The sequence below is a fragment of the Strix uralensis genome, chromosome 9 (assembly GCF_047716275.1).
Source record: "Strix uralensis isolate ZFMK-TIS-50842 chromosome 9, bStrUra1, whole genome shotgun sequence".
NCBI lineage: Eukaryota > Metazoa > Chordata > Aves > Strigiformes > Strigidae > Strix > Strix uralensis.
In genome coordinates, this window is record NC_133980.1 from 6,275,261 (window position 1) to 6,288,701 (window position 13,441).

The window sequence follows — 13,441 nt, forward strand, 5'->3', positions numbered from 1 at the left end:
GCTTTTTCACCACAGTATTAACTACGGATACTAACTGCTTTCAGAACTGCCTGACTTTTCTCAAATAGGAGATACCAAGGCAGCACTCTGGCAGTGTCCTGGGTCAGAGGGCAGGACTTCAGGGGTTTGAAGTTATTTCCACTGAAGCATATAAAGCTCAACATGCACGAGCTAGGAAATAAAATTTAGGTAGCACAAATAGGTGTCGTGCAACTGTTAATGCACTGCTTTGTGCTTTGGCAACGCTCTAATAGCCTGTCTCAGAGGTTTGCCAGTGAAACCAACACTGAAATAATAAAGGAAAATCATCAGGAAATTAAACAATTTAGTAGGCACGCTTCAGTCTATACTAGCAGATTTGCTCAAGCACAAAGTTCAATATCAGAGCCCACAAATACCACATTTTCATACTGAAAACTCCTCAAATTTCTCTTGACATTACATGAACAAAAGAACGGGTTTATCGGATCTGGAGTGATTCGTGTTGCAGTGAAGAATCTACCACTCGTACTAAAGAAATACTCAAAAAAATAATCCCAGAGATCAGATCCAAGAACCATAATACACCGTCATAGAAATAGAAACAAATGTATTGATTTAATGGGAAGGAAAACTGCAAATCAAATGATTCCCCGTGCTGGTTTTTAATTAGAATTGAAGAAAAAAAGCTAGAAAACTAACCATGCTCTGTCAAACAGGGTACAAAATCTTTATTCACCAATAAGTTAAGTGTTCTTATAAATAGATGTTCTGGTCTTTTGTACACCGCACTGAGTATGAAGCGGAGCTTCAGTTATTCCTCAGACTCTGACCCTTCCTCATCCTGACTGATTTGGAAGTAGCGTAGCTCGTACGTCTCCTTGTCAGACGCAACGACACGAAGCCAGTCACGCAGGTTGTTCTTCTTGAGGTACTTCTTTGTGAGGTATTTCAGGTACCTTAAAAGCAGTAATTAGAGATCAGAACTTTCTCATTAAACAACCCTTACTGCTGCCTGCACTCCACCCAAGACATGGCTCTAGCAGAGCAACACCACACTTGTTATATCCAGAAATAAACATTTATCATATATAACAGATAATAAAAGCATATCTTCATTCCAGATACATGAATTCAGCATGATTTTTAAAAGCCCATCTTTCCTTGATACACTTCTACCAACGTACACAAAGCATCTCTGTATTACTATGCTTATATTAAAGGGAGCATTAATTTACAATCAAGCCTTGAGTTTTAAAAAGCAGTTTTTAAAATATCTATTATAAATCTGTTTGAATTAAGTCTTTCACTAACAAGTGCTACCAAGGTTAGAGCTAACACCAACTCTGTACATATCAGAAGTATGTCATGTTCAACATACCACTGTTCAAAATCCACTATCACAAATACAACAAAAGGAAACCTATGCCAACCTTTTAGAAAACTGCTTCTCGGATGTTACTGTGATCTTGTTCTTCAGACGTTCAATGTGAACGGTGTTGCCCAAGTTTCCAGTTTTTCCATTGACCTTAACCTTCTCCTTTAGGAACTGTTCCTGTTTCAACATTAAAGAAATAGAACACTAGGGAATGGCACCCTAGGTATGAACTAGGGAAGGGACCCTAGCCATATAGCGGTATTAAAAATCACCATTTATTTATGTCCCAATAACAACTATTTACAATGCAGTAAGATTTTGCAGAGTGTAATTAAAAAAAAAAATCACCCCCGCACTAAAACAGAATTCTACTGATGGAGAGGTATGAACCACCTTAACTATAAAAGGCATCTAAATCCAAGAAACTTTCAAAAAGTGCCGATAATTTAAAAACCAGCTGTTTTTACTGATTTAGAATGTAACTTTTCAGCTGTAATTCAGTTACCGTACTGTACTAAAGCTTCTATTATACCACGCACCAGAAGTATGACCAAAACCACGACTTACAAAATTCCCAGAATCAAAGATTCCATCTTCCACAGGATGGGTCAAGTCAAGGCAAAACTTCCAGGTTGACTTTTTCGATTTTCTGTCCTTTTGCTAAAACACCGGGAAAAAAAAAATCCCCGACATTAACAACAACAATCCACACCCGACAAGCTTTAGTCAGAGCGAAGCGGGGGACACGGCTGAGGGTGCCCCCACGGCGGCCTGTGGCGGGCCCGGCCCAGGCCGCCACCGCCTGGAGAGCGGGGCTCACCGCAGCCAGCGCGGCCCAGCCGCCACCCACTCGAGTCCCTCTCCGGGAGAAGCCCGCTTGCCGCCGGCGGCGGGAAGGCCGCCAGCCCCCCGTCCCTGCGGAGGGGCCCGCGGCCCAGCACTCACCGGCGCCATGTTGCCTCCACGCCGCTCTCGCAGAAAGGGCGGTGCGCGGCGCATGCCACGCTTTTATAGCCCGGCCGGTGACGCCATCACGCAAGCGCGCGGGGCGGCGCAGCGCGTGCGCGGCCCGGGGCCCGCTGGGAGTGGGGGCGCGTGTTCGGCGCGGCACAAAGAGGCAGTAGACGGCTGGAGCACTGACGAGTCACTTTTTTTATTTCGTTTTTATTTTGTTTTTTATTCCTGTTGGAAAGGACCGCAAGCGTTTCTCTTGCCCTCGCGCAAGCCGCGCCCCTGTAGCGGTGAGGCGTTTCTCCTGTGGGCGGCTGAGGGCGCTACGGCGGGGCCGGGAGCAGGGCCCGGCTGCCCCCCCTCACCTTCAGAGCCATCCCACAACTTCCCCGCAGCGTTAAAGGCTCTCCCACCGCCCTGTAATCGTAACCAGCACCCAGCTCCCCACAGCACTGACGTCTTTATTATTTCTGGAGCAAAAAACCCCACACATCTACATCTTTCCCCCCATCCATCGTTTGTGGGGTGGTGAGAACAATACAGCTCCCGAAACAGCCGAACCACGAGGACTGCCGCTCCCGCTTCACGCCATTTACAGGGTCTGGGTTTTGCCATCAGCAGTAAAACGAGTCATCGCCATCACTCCTCTTCCCCCCGCGTTTTGAAAGCCACACCAAACAACAGTTTACGCTTACAACATACAGCACAGGACAAGAGGGGTTTTCTGCAATACAGCAAATACACAGCAAACATTTTGCTTTGGTCACAAACCAAGTCACTCTCAGATGCCAAATACTGCAGGGCCAGACCGCAGATGCTGGAGGGACTTCTGATGCCCTCGGCCTGCCATGCCGAGCTGCCCAACACTCCACCACACGCCCACCGCAGCACCTCCAGGATCTACGCCTTCGTTAACATTCTCAGTGTATAAGCGAGATACTCGAAATATCCTTAACAAGGTCTTTTTTTTTTTTTTCCTGAAGTTTAGATCTACTGTAACAAACTACATTCTAAATTACTCAACCAAAAAAAGTGGGATTTATTGAATTTTGATTTCTGTGAGACTGACCTGCAGTAATCATAAGAGTTTGAACTGTTAACAATTTTGACTTCTTTACAGATTATGTAAAATTACCTGTATTGTGAAACTACAGACTGTGCCCCATTTCTGGGTATACTGTGGATTAGAAAAACCTGCAAGAGGCTTGAAAGCAGTTACGTTAAAACAATGAAATTCAGCAAACTTCTTAAAAAAAACAGCCCTGAGAACGTGGCTCAACTAGCAAGAGCCTAGTTGAAAAACCACCATCATAAGCAAAAATTAGAAGGATCTGTTGAAATCTTAAAGTATTATTTGCCAACATTTGAGGCAGGAAACACTGCAGTCTTTCCAATGCTGTAAAGTAGTAAGAGAAACTCAATGAATTGGAGCCATAAAAAAATGCATTATTTGGAGTGGAAATACTTTTCTTCACCTCCTAGTTTTCACAGCCTTTACTCTAAGCAATTGCATCAGCTATTAGAAGTTTATAGTTTTCGGTTTTGACACAAGTGTTAAGACAGTACTACAGAACAAGTACATCGGTAAGATTTGTTTTAAAGTTATGAAAGGAGAATTTCCCTAAGCATTTGGTTAGGGATCTTACAAATACGTATCTATATGGACTACTGATCACAAAGTTTGTTGCAAACTATTCTGACAGTAAACTGAAACATCTTACTTTGGAAAAAATGCCTCAAATACATGTTCTAATTTAGAAGCAACTTTTAACCTTACTGAAACTTGGAGATTATGCTTAAGACTCATGCTTATGTATTACCTATGGGAAACTTCATGCATGACGAGCCAATGCTCTGCACTTCCATAGTGTTCGAAGTGCTTCACAAAAGACAACTAAGTATATAAGAACAAACCTATAATGAAGTACTTAATCATTTAAATCTTGCAGAACTGAAGGTTGCAATAGAAGGACACCCATATGTCCCAAGGAGGGCTCTTCCAGCAAGCTGGAGGTCGTAAAACCTCTACCTTTAGATTGCTGTAGTACCTGAAAACTCCAGTCAGACCAGGACCCCACTTGCAGGAACAGGACAAAAACCAGCCCCCATCCCAGAGACCTTACAGTCTTAAGTAAATACTTAAATTGTGGGCCAGCGGCACCAAATACCTGTGGTCCAACAAGGTTTTATAGGACAGACAGGCACCTGAAAGTAGACTAAAGCTCTAGCAGAACAAGAGCAAGTCCAAGTCTTGTAGTTTTCAAGCACATTAGAAGTATTTGTAATGCAGTGATGGCATCAGAACTTGCATTAGTTTGACATAGCAACCTATGACTTCCCATTTGACATCACACACTGCAGCTTGCTGTCAAGACCATCATCAATGGTTTCACAGTCACCTCCAAAACCAACAAAGCCTGTCTTTCAGGTACCAGTTCGATGGAGAGGCAGGAAGGAACACGGTGCAGGCTAGCTTGAACTATTAAGCGTGCACTTCAAAACTAATCTGAATGTATTTCAATCTCTTGCATCTATAGCTTTTTTTTTTAAAAGCGGTTTTGCCATTTCAGTTAAGGTGCTATTTAGAGTTCACTTGCAACACATACTGTGCAAGGCAAGAGCGTGCGGCAGTATCCTACTTCTGCCAGGTGTCCCAGGTAACTGTGCTTTATTACCAGAGTATATTTATTGCTGTCTTTACCTTCACTGGTACTGCTCTCCCTGTCATGAGAAGTCTGTGGAAAAAGCATGGTTTTGCCATCTACATTAGACCTCCAAGATTTACTAAACCCTGACACAGTATGTACAAGGGCAGTTCAGGACAGTTGCCATGAGCCCTTGGGGGATTAGAGTACATACTATTAAGCTGCAAACATCTTAAGCAGTTAACAGCAGCGCAAAGTCTGACTTTCACTGCCAATAGCGTGAACTGCGCGTGCTGTCCAGGGCAGCATGCCACGTGTTTACAAGTTGTCCTCCATTAGCCAATAGCCACTGAAGCTTAAGGCAAGTTCATGAAACAATTTATGAACTGTGAAGAGAGGTCTGGGCCACGGACTGAGGAAGCTTCCCACTCATGAAGAGTCACCAAGTCTTAGAATTCAAGTTGAACGCCTTAAACGGGAGCAGGCTAGTTATCCTTCCAGAACTATTGCTGTGAAGCCTTGTGTTTGCCTGTTAAGCTACTAAATAGTTAAGAGGCATGCATGCGTGTTTCAGTGACTCAGAACTCCCTTGGATGGGAGCTAGCTTTCATAACTATGTAGCAATTTATTTACTTTTATAGTTTAGCCATGGTTGTTCAGTATTGTCTGTCAAGTCTCTATTTTGAAAATACAATAGTTTTATTTTTTTTTTAAAAAGAATCACATGCATTTAGTATAGGCTCAATGCTACAGTTTGTCCCACTTTTTGAAAAACATGTGGTCCCTGTGCTACAAAAATATGGTCTGAACCTGAAGATTAAAACCTAAAGCTGGAAGCACTGCAACAGATTCCCATGGAGTTTGTCACCCTTCTATAGTTTAAGATAAATACAATAAAGGAAAGCAATTGAACTGCATTTTTCTATTTTATTTTTCAAGTCTGACAAAGGCCTCGAGTGAAAGTCTATAGCTTTACCATCCATTCTCACCTTTGTGTCCCCTCGACCTATCTATGTCTTATCTACCCAATATTCCAACTGCCTGCCTAAACCACAGGTAGGCTTTGACTCCATTTTATCATTACAATAAGCCAACAAGTTGGCAAAGAAGAATACAGAGGTAATACAGTTAAGTTGCACATGGCCACTGGGGCTTGGTCAAGCCAGCTGGCATTTTTGATCACTTGAGTTTCTTGGTCTAAAAGTTGCGATTGGCACCTACAGTTCTGCAAGAGTCCCAATCCACAAAATATTTAAGCTTTTAAAAAAAAAAAAAAGAGCTACTTGTATTGTCAGTTCTACCTAAACATGTCAAGAAAAATACTATTTGTGCTCTAGGTCACTTTATAATCCTAGATACCTACCAGCTTATCTAAAAGCCCCTGAATACTGTATTTTGTCTGTTCATACAGACAAACACTGTTTTGCTCAAGCAAATAAAAATATATCCACTAGTAACACCTGATTGGTTTCTTAGATCCATAGCTGAAACCCACAGGAATGTTAAAATAGAATTAAAATCTCAGTGACTTTGAAAACTGCCAGTTAGCCTGCAACACTAATCCAGAATCCAGCACTGCATTTTAACAATTCAAAAAAGAAATGAGGTTGCTTGTGAAGGCCAGAGCTTTGGTGACAATAAGAACCGAATTTATAGATCTGTGGTTTGTCCAGACCTGAGCAGTTGCCCGAGCCTGGTGATCCTCTTTATTTGCAAGGCTTTATGGCTACAGCACATTCTTCATTCATTGCACTTATGACGGATATCTGGAAGAAAAGACAGATAGATGAGCTCCAAACCATGTCAGAGGAAGCACTCCTAGAAGTTACCAACTCTCACATTTTAATGTCTATCCCATCTCTCCTGAGAAGAAAAAAGGAAGTTGAAGCTGGTAGAATTCAGTCATTAGAAGAATTCCCCCAATATCTGCCCTTCCCACCGATTTGCTCTTCTGCTGCCTTCTCTTTGCCATTATTGCCTTGGCTGGCAGCTTGAGGTTCGTACAACACAGGAAGACGAAGAAGCTCCTGCAATAGAGCCAAACTAGCAACTGGTGTGGCCCAGTTTAGACTAGTCTGCAGAGCTGACCGGCAGACAGGTTTGCTAACACAGCAAACTAGACTACTTCACAAAACTCTACACTTGGTCCTGATTAAGAAAGCCTGGAGGCTCCAATCCATGCTATACAGACAGCACTGTGAGGATTTATCTAGACATTTGAGACAATTGAGACGTATTACCTCACTGTCAACTGAGCCAGGCTTCAGTGCTATAGTGTGCTCCAGGACAAAAGTCCTTCTGCATCTCAAAGGACCAATTCCTGTGCTTCTAACCCACTCTTCATGAAGAGACACAAATGGTCAATATCAGAGTTAAGACTTCTTCATTGTTTAATTAAATGGAATTAACCGTAACTCTTCTTGCCTGCCCTCTATAACTTACCTGCACATCTTCATTGGCATTGAATTTTCCTTCTATTTCTTTGCCAAGATCCCCTTCTGGCAACTTTAGATCCTCACGAACTTCACCACTTTCTGTCAGCAGGGAGAGATACCCATCCTGAATACCTATCAGCTGTGAAGAGAAGTTCACTTTTAGGAAGTTTAACATCAGTAGTAGGCAGTAGCTGAAGATAAGCAGAAGGCAGTGAACTCTACCTGTTACATTAATTCTTTAGTACTGTGCTTGTACAGTGAAGAACCTAATTTAAGTCAATTTTTAACAACAGTTTAGAGGACCAAGAGTTAGGGCAACTGTGGCAAAAGCCAGTCTGCTATCAAGAACCACCAGAAGCCTGCAGGTTACTTCTTAAGAGGTGGGGCACTGCAAAACCCATCCTTGTGATCTAGAAAATGTACTGCTTCCAGGTCACTGGTTCAGATTTTTACATCTGTGAATTAGAAACAGTAACTGGAATGGTGTTCATTGAACAGCATTGCTTTTATAAAGTGTACAAAGTATACAGCAGTTGAACTGCACACTTCTATACCTTCATTTGTACAATGAGATACCATCATTTATGCTGAAGGCTAACGAATACATTTGGGAACGTGCACCGAGCTCCAGAGCACTTTTAAAATGCTGTTTTCAGCCTAACTGATAGCCTGAGCTAAGGGGAACAGCTATTTTGACAGAGCAGGTTAAGGAACCTGAAACACGTAACAGTAAACCCAAAAGGCAGCCCTAACGTGAAGTCTGATAACCAGCAAGAATTTCAGTAGCAATAAGGAACCAAGAACACGAGAGAAAGATCACCAAGATAAAATTAAGCATCTCTGGGAAGGTCTGAGCCCTAAGACAGGCTAGTCACACTTTATTCAAACATCATCAGCTATCCTGAAGAGTTGCTAACACTCTGAATTTTGTCTTTGTCAAGCAATTGCAGCTTTCCAACTAATGTGGGTGTATCGGTTCCTGACCAAAACTGCCCCCAAGACAATGGGAAGATAGCCGACACGTTACAGCTCGGAACCTGGATTGTGCTGCTTTTAAGAGCTCACTATCCGTATCACAGAAGGCATTCCAGAAGTTACAGAAGCCTGCCAAGTTCCCTCCATGCATATATTTCAGAGCAGAGCTCAGAAGCACCGAAATTACTTGAGATCAACTAAAGCCAGCTTCCACGGATGGAGCAGAAAGCACGGTAGGAAGTTAGAATTGGCATCAGATGCAGTTTAAGACTGTCTTGTTGATTCATCTACCCTATGTAAGGGTGAAATTATAAATTACAATATATGCTTTGATTCAAATTTACTTGAAGTGAGATCTTGATTATCCTTTAACTAATAACAACTTGCAGCAGGGATCACCTCTCCAGATTCTAAAGGCTGCCAGTATCACAAAGAATAAAGAAGCGACCTTACAACATGAGCTAGAAAAAATTTGGTTCTGAATTATGTCTATTACCTATAATTTCTGAAGAGTGTTACTATAACATGCGGTCCTTAGTACAGTAAAGAGCTCTCCAGCAGTGAGCTCTGACAGTTTTAACAATTCAGTAAATGCTACAAGTTCAGCAATGTCATGTCTAGACAGGCAAGTTCCGTTAATTCTGACAATAGTACTTTATTAATCGAGAGGCAAGTTTTGGGATGAAGAGTTTGCATGTGGTATTAGGAGTATAAAGCCTCTTAATGTGTGAGAGGACACGGTGACTGTTAACTCACCTGGTAATCATTCCTCTTGATATTTGGAACATCCATGTTATGAGTGGATGGGCAAATATCTTCATATTTTTTACCAGTGAAGATATCAATACCAACCAAGTGAACCTGTTAGAGAAGAAAAGTAACATCAGTTACTATTGGTCCTAGAGAAGCAAGATGCCACTGCCATCAGCATTGCTGGTTCCAGTTTTCTAAGAGATCACGTGTAATACCAGATTCTGCCTAGACCCTTTGCTTGCAGTATGAAAGCAGCCCAAGCATCGAGAGGCCTCTCACGCCCTTTCACAGCACACTATAGAAACACTACATGAGAACCAAGATCAGCCACTGTTATCTTCCACAGCCACAGCCTTCTGGAGTTTTACAGCAACAAGCTAGAGCTCAGAGTATGCGGCAGTTAAGAAAACATTTACTTCAAGTTCTAGCTGTTCTGAGAAACACAACAGTGTTGGTGACAACACGAAGGTTAAGGGGAAAAGAAGAGGCAGTCATGCACAGGGATTAAAGCAGCTCCCACCTCCCTTTATGCCAGCAGCAACTGTCCGCTGCAGCTAGCTTAGATTACCAGTTCATAGCCTGCTCTTCTCAGGTCCTTCCACTCTCACAACTGTTTCAGTATTTAAGAAAACTGGATCTGTCTAATAAAACAAGCCATAAAAAAAGCAAGGGGAGGGAGAAAGAAAAAAGACTGGCAAGGGCTTGGTACACTCTAGCTTTGTCAAATCCTAAATACTTTACCCACCTACACGTATCCTACAAGGTTGTGGAAACTTTCAAATCTAATTAGTCCGTGCTTGGAATAGATCTGTCTCCAAACTCTAATATATCCACCATAAAGCGTTGCTGAATTAACGAAGGGGGAGTCTAGCCTTGGTCCAAGCTCTGGACAGCTGCAGAAGCCAACTGCTTAGGCAGCAGGACTGCAGCCTCAGACAGCAGGACTGCAGCCTCAGACAGCAGCCTAAGAATGTCCCTGCTGGGACGCAGGAGGGGGAAGGTACTCCAGTACTGAAAAAAAGGAAAGAAGAAGCAAGGCAAGCTAGCAAAACAGGGCCAGAGCAGGCCCACAGAGGTAACGATTGTCCGCCGAGCTCTGCTGGATTATGTAACAGAGCACGGGCACTTCTAGTAAGCACTTAAATCGAGCCCTGCGATAGTGAAAGTCTGCTAGCACGGGAAGACACGAGAGTGCTTTGGTGGGTAGACAGCACAATCCAACCACGCCCTAGTGATTTCATCAGCCCCCCCCTTCCAGAACTTACTCTATCCCCACTGCAGAAAAACGTTTTATCACTACCAGCGTTAAAGCTTTTTTAACAAGTTGGGAGAAAAAAAACCAACCCAACCCCCTGTCCTCAACCCTTCCTGCCTGACATTACTGGAAACCCTCGAGCCAGCTTTAAGAGCGAAGAGACACGCGAGACACTGCTGCGAGAAAAGCAAAGGCAGGATACAGAACCCTCTGCCAAATGAAACGCTACACCCTTCCCCCTTGGCCAGCCGCGCAGCTACCGGCGATGCCGCTTGGAGGGCCGGGAGCCGCAGGAGCACACACTGCGGGCTGCGCAACAGACCGGGGCTCGCCGAGCCCGCCCGGGCCGCTCACCTTGGCGTGGCCGTGCTTGCCCGTCTTGGAGGTGGACATCTCCACGATCTTGCAGGGGCGCCCCTTGAGCACCACGAAGCCGTTTTTCCGCAGCGCCGAGCACTGCATGGGGTAGGTGAAGGAGGCGCCGGCATCGCCCGTGGTGAAGTCCAGCTCGTCGGCCATGGCGGTGGGGTGGGGGGGGGGGGTGGGGGGGCTGCACGCAAGCGAGAGCGTCGGGCTCAGAGCCCCGGCGGTGGGAAGGGCCGGGCCGGGGAACCCCAACCCAGCCAACCCCCCCCGCCCCCGCGGCGAGGGCAGCGCGATGGCGGCGCCCCGGGGCGGCGGCGGCGGGGGTGGGGCGGGCCCGCCTCGCTCCGCCACACGTGCCCGGCGGGCAGGGAGCCGCCGCGCTCCCCGCCACGTGCCGAGGCCCACAGGCTCTCCGCACCGCCCCCCCCCTTCTCCGGTGGCGGCGGCGGCAGCGCCCGCGCCTCGCCTCACCCTCACTTCCCCGTCCCCTCAGCGCCGCGGCCCAGCGGCGCGCAGCCCCGGGCGCCGTGCCCAAGCGGCGCCACCGGCGCCTCTTACCTTACAAGGACGGCCGGGGAGGCCGGGGCAGGGCGGGGGCACGGCGGGGCACGGCGCCGCGCACACGCGCCCGACCACTGCGGCGGGCGGCGGGAAGGGGCGGCGGGCGGCGGGGAGCGCGCGCACCGCGCACCGCTCAGCCCCGCCCTCCCGCTTCCGCCGGCCGCCGCGCCCATTGGCCCGGGCCCCCCGCCGCGCGCCGAGGGGGCGGGGCTAACCCCCTCGCACCCCCCCTCCCCACCGCCCACCGGCTGACCACGTGCTGGGGGCGCTTCCCGCTTTCACCCCCCCCAACCCGCGCGCTCGCTCCGCCCCTCGCCGGCGCCTACGGAGAGCGGTTGGGCTCAAGGCGCCCTCGCGCCGGTCGCGCGGCGCCGCCGCCATTGCTACCGCGGCAACCCCTTCGCCCTCGCGCGCGCTCTGCCGCCAGGCGGCGCCACGCGCCTCCTCCCCAGCGCCTTGCCCACCCCACCGCCATCTTGTCGCCGGGGCGGCCCTGGAGGCCTCTGCCCCTGAAGGGCGGGCGGTCAAGTGGCTTCCCGGCGACACAAGTAGGTTTTAAACGAATTGGGTGTTTGTAAAGCCTGGTGGAATAACGCTTCTTCGTGAGATGTGCTTAACTGTCGACACAAAGTTCATTTGTGCGCTTAATGTTCCCCCTTTCAGAATAATCAGAAACGAGAGCACCAATGAGTCAAAAGGGCCTGAAACTTCCAAGAAGCCGTGGTGAAAGCCTGTTCTCGTTAATGGAGATGAGACTCAGATGGCTCCATACCCTACCCCTCACCAGCCTCTGGCATCCACCCCCTGCGCTGTATGAGGAGAGGGGTGTGGTGATGAACGCAGCCACAAAGCCAGACAGGTGGATCCCGAACAAAACGAGGCCAAATGCTTATTTTTGTTAAAACTTTTCAAGTCAGATGCCAAAATACTTTTAGCTGTTTGGCCGACGTCACCTGAAGACTCTTCTGTGGAGCTGCTGGTGGATGGGGCCCAGCCCTGTAGTATGCAATGCAGATCACCTATGAACAGCAGACAAACAAAAAAACCACAGAAATTCAGTGGCGTGTGTGACAGCATTATCAGAGCTGGCCTCTGCCATCGGCACCACAGGCTGCAATGTGCTGTCCTGTGTTTTCTGCCAGAGATCCTGAGCTTGCTGTCTGTGTTCTAATCAGGTTTCTACACGAGTCACGTTTAACATCACATTTTTAAATGGTTTGTCAGGGGATCTTTAATTTGTGTTAATCTGTGTAATTGGTTTGCCTGTGGTCCTGCCCTTGGTTATATAGATCCCACTCCAAATGGTACAGCGTGTACCCAAGGAGATAGGTTTGGCCCTTTATAATGCTCCAGCAGGTCAAGATGGTGGCTCTCTTCTGTTACCAGGGCGTTCAGCGGGTGCTGCCTCACCCAGCCTGCTCTAAAGATGATACAGTTTACCCTGGGGAACTGCCCATTTTTCTTCTGTGTCAGTTGATAAGCAGAGTCTGAGGCATTCTGTTAAGTGTTTTTACATGTGCAGTGTGTGTTTATTTACCTGCAAGTATATGACTAGTTGCACGTGCTCTAGGGCTTTTTTTTCTCTTCCAATAAAATACTTTGTGAGAGAAATACCAACTGTTCTGAACCCTAATTGGAGCAGGCTGGGGCTAAGCACTATGGATAATTTTTTTCCTTCAAGTATCAGATTATAAATTTGGTTGATTTTCCACAATGAACAGTTTCATTTTGGATGACTTGAGAGATCTTCTGGACTAAATCAAGTCTTTCACTGAAGTGCAGCTGGGGATAATACTTATTTCTGAGACACAAAACAAATATTCCAAGGCAGCCTTTATTCCAGATTCAATTAAAAAATTGGAAATCAGCTCCATCAGTCATTGCTTGCAGGCATCATTCCTTTGTCTGGATCAACATTTGTTTTCTAAAGTGTTTCTTGATAGTACTAATGTGATTATCCCACTTTTCTATACAACAAAAGCAATTTGGTTTCAAAGCATTTTTGTAAATATCATGGCCTTTTACATTTAAATGTAGTTCTTTTACAGTGTTGCACAGTTGGATCACACATACACGTTTTCTTTTGAGTAGACTCAATATGTTATCAAGCTTTGGTTCTCCTGTCTTAAGTCTTTATATGAAT

General features: G+C 46.2%; 2 protein-coding genes across 2 annotated transcripts; both read right to left on the reverse strand.

Annotated features, from left to right (window-relative positions):
• Positions 1 to 685: 685 nt before the first annotated feature.
• On the reverse strand, positions 686 to 2,334 carry RPL22L1 (ribosomal protein L22 like 1). Its single transcript, XM_074878500.1, has 4 exons — positions 2,303 to 2,334; positions 1,925 to 2,017; positions 1,413 to 1,534; positions 686 to 938 (listed from the first exon to the last, which is right to left on the reverse strand). The coding sequence occupies exons 1-4, from the start codon at positions 2,309 to 2,311 to the stop codon at positions 794 to 796; spliced, it is 369 nt and encodes a 122-aa protein (XP_074734601.1). The 5' UTR covers positions 2,312 to 2,334; the 3' UTR covers positions 686 to 793.
• A 157-nt stretch (positions 2,335 to 2,491) lies between these two features.
• EIF5A2 (eukaryotic translation initiation factor 5A2) lies at positions 2,492 to 11,043 on the reverse strand. The gene is made up of 5 exons (XM_074878498.1): positions 10,726 to 11,043; positions 9,120 to 9,224; positions 7,396 to 7,527; positions 6,629 to 6,719; positions 2,492 to 3,032 (listed from the first exon to the last, which is right to left on the reverse strand). The coding sequence occupies exons 1-4, from the start codon at positions 10,888 to 10,890 to the stop codon at positions 6,660 to 6,662; spliced, it is 462 nt and encodes a 153-aa protein (XP_074734599.1). The 5' UTR covers positions 10,891 to 11,043; the 3' UTR covers positions 2,492 to 3,032; positions 6,629 to 6,659.
• Positions 11,044 to 13,441: the final 2,398 nt, after the last annotated feature.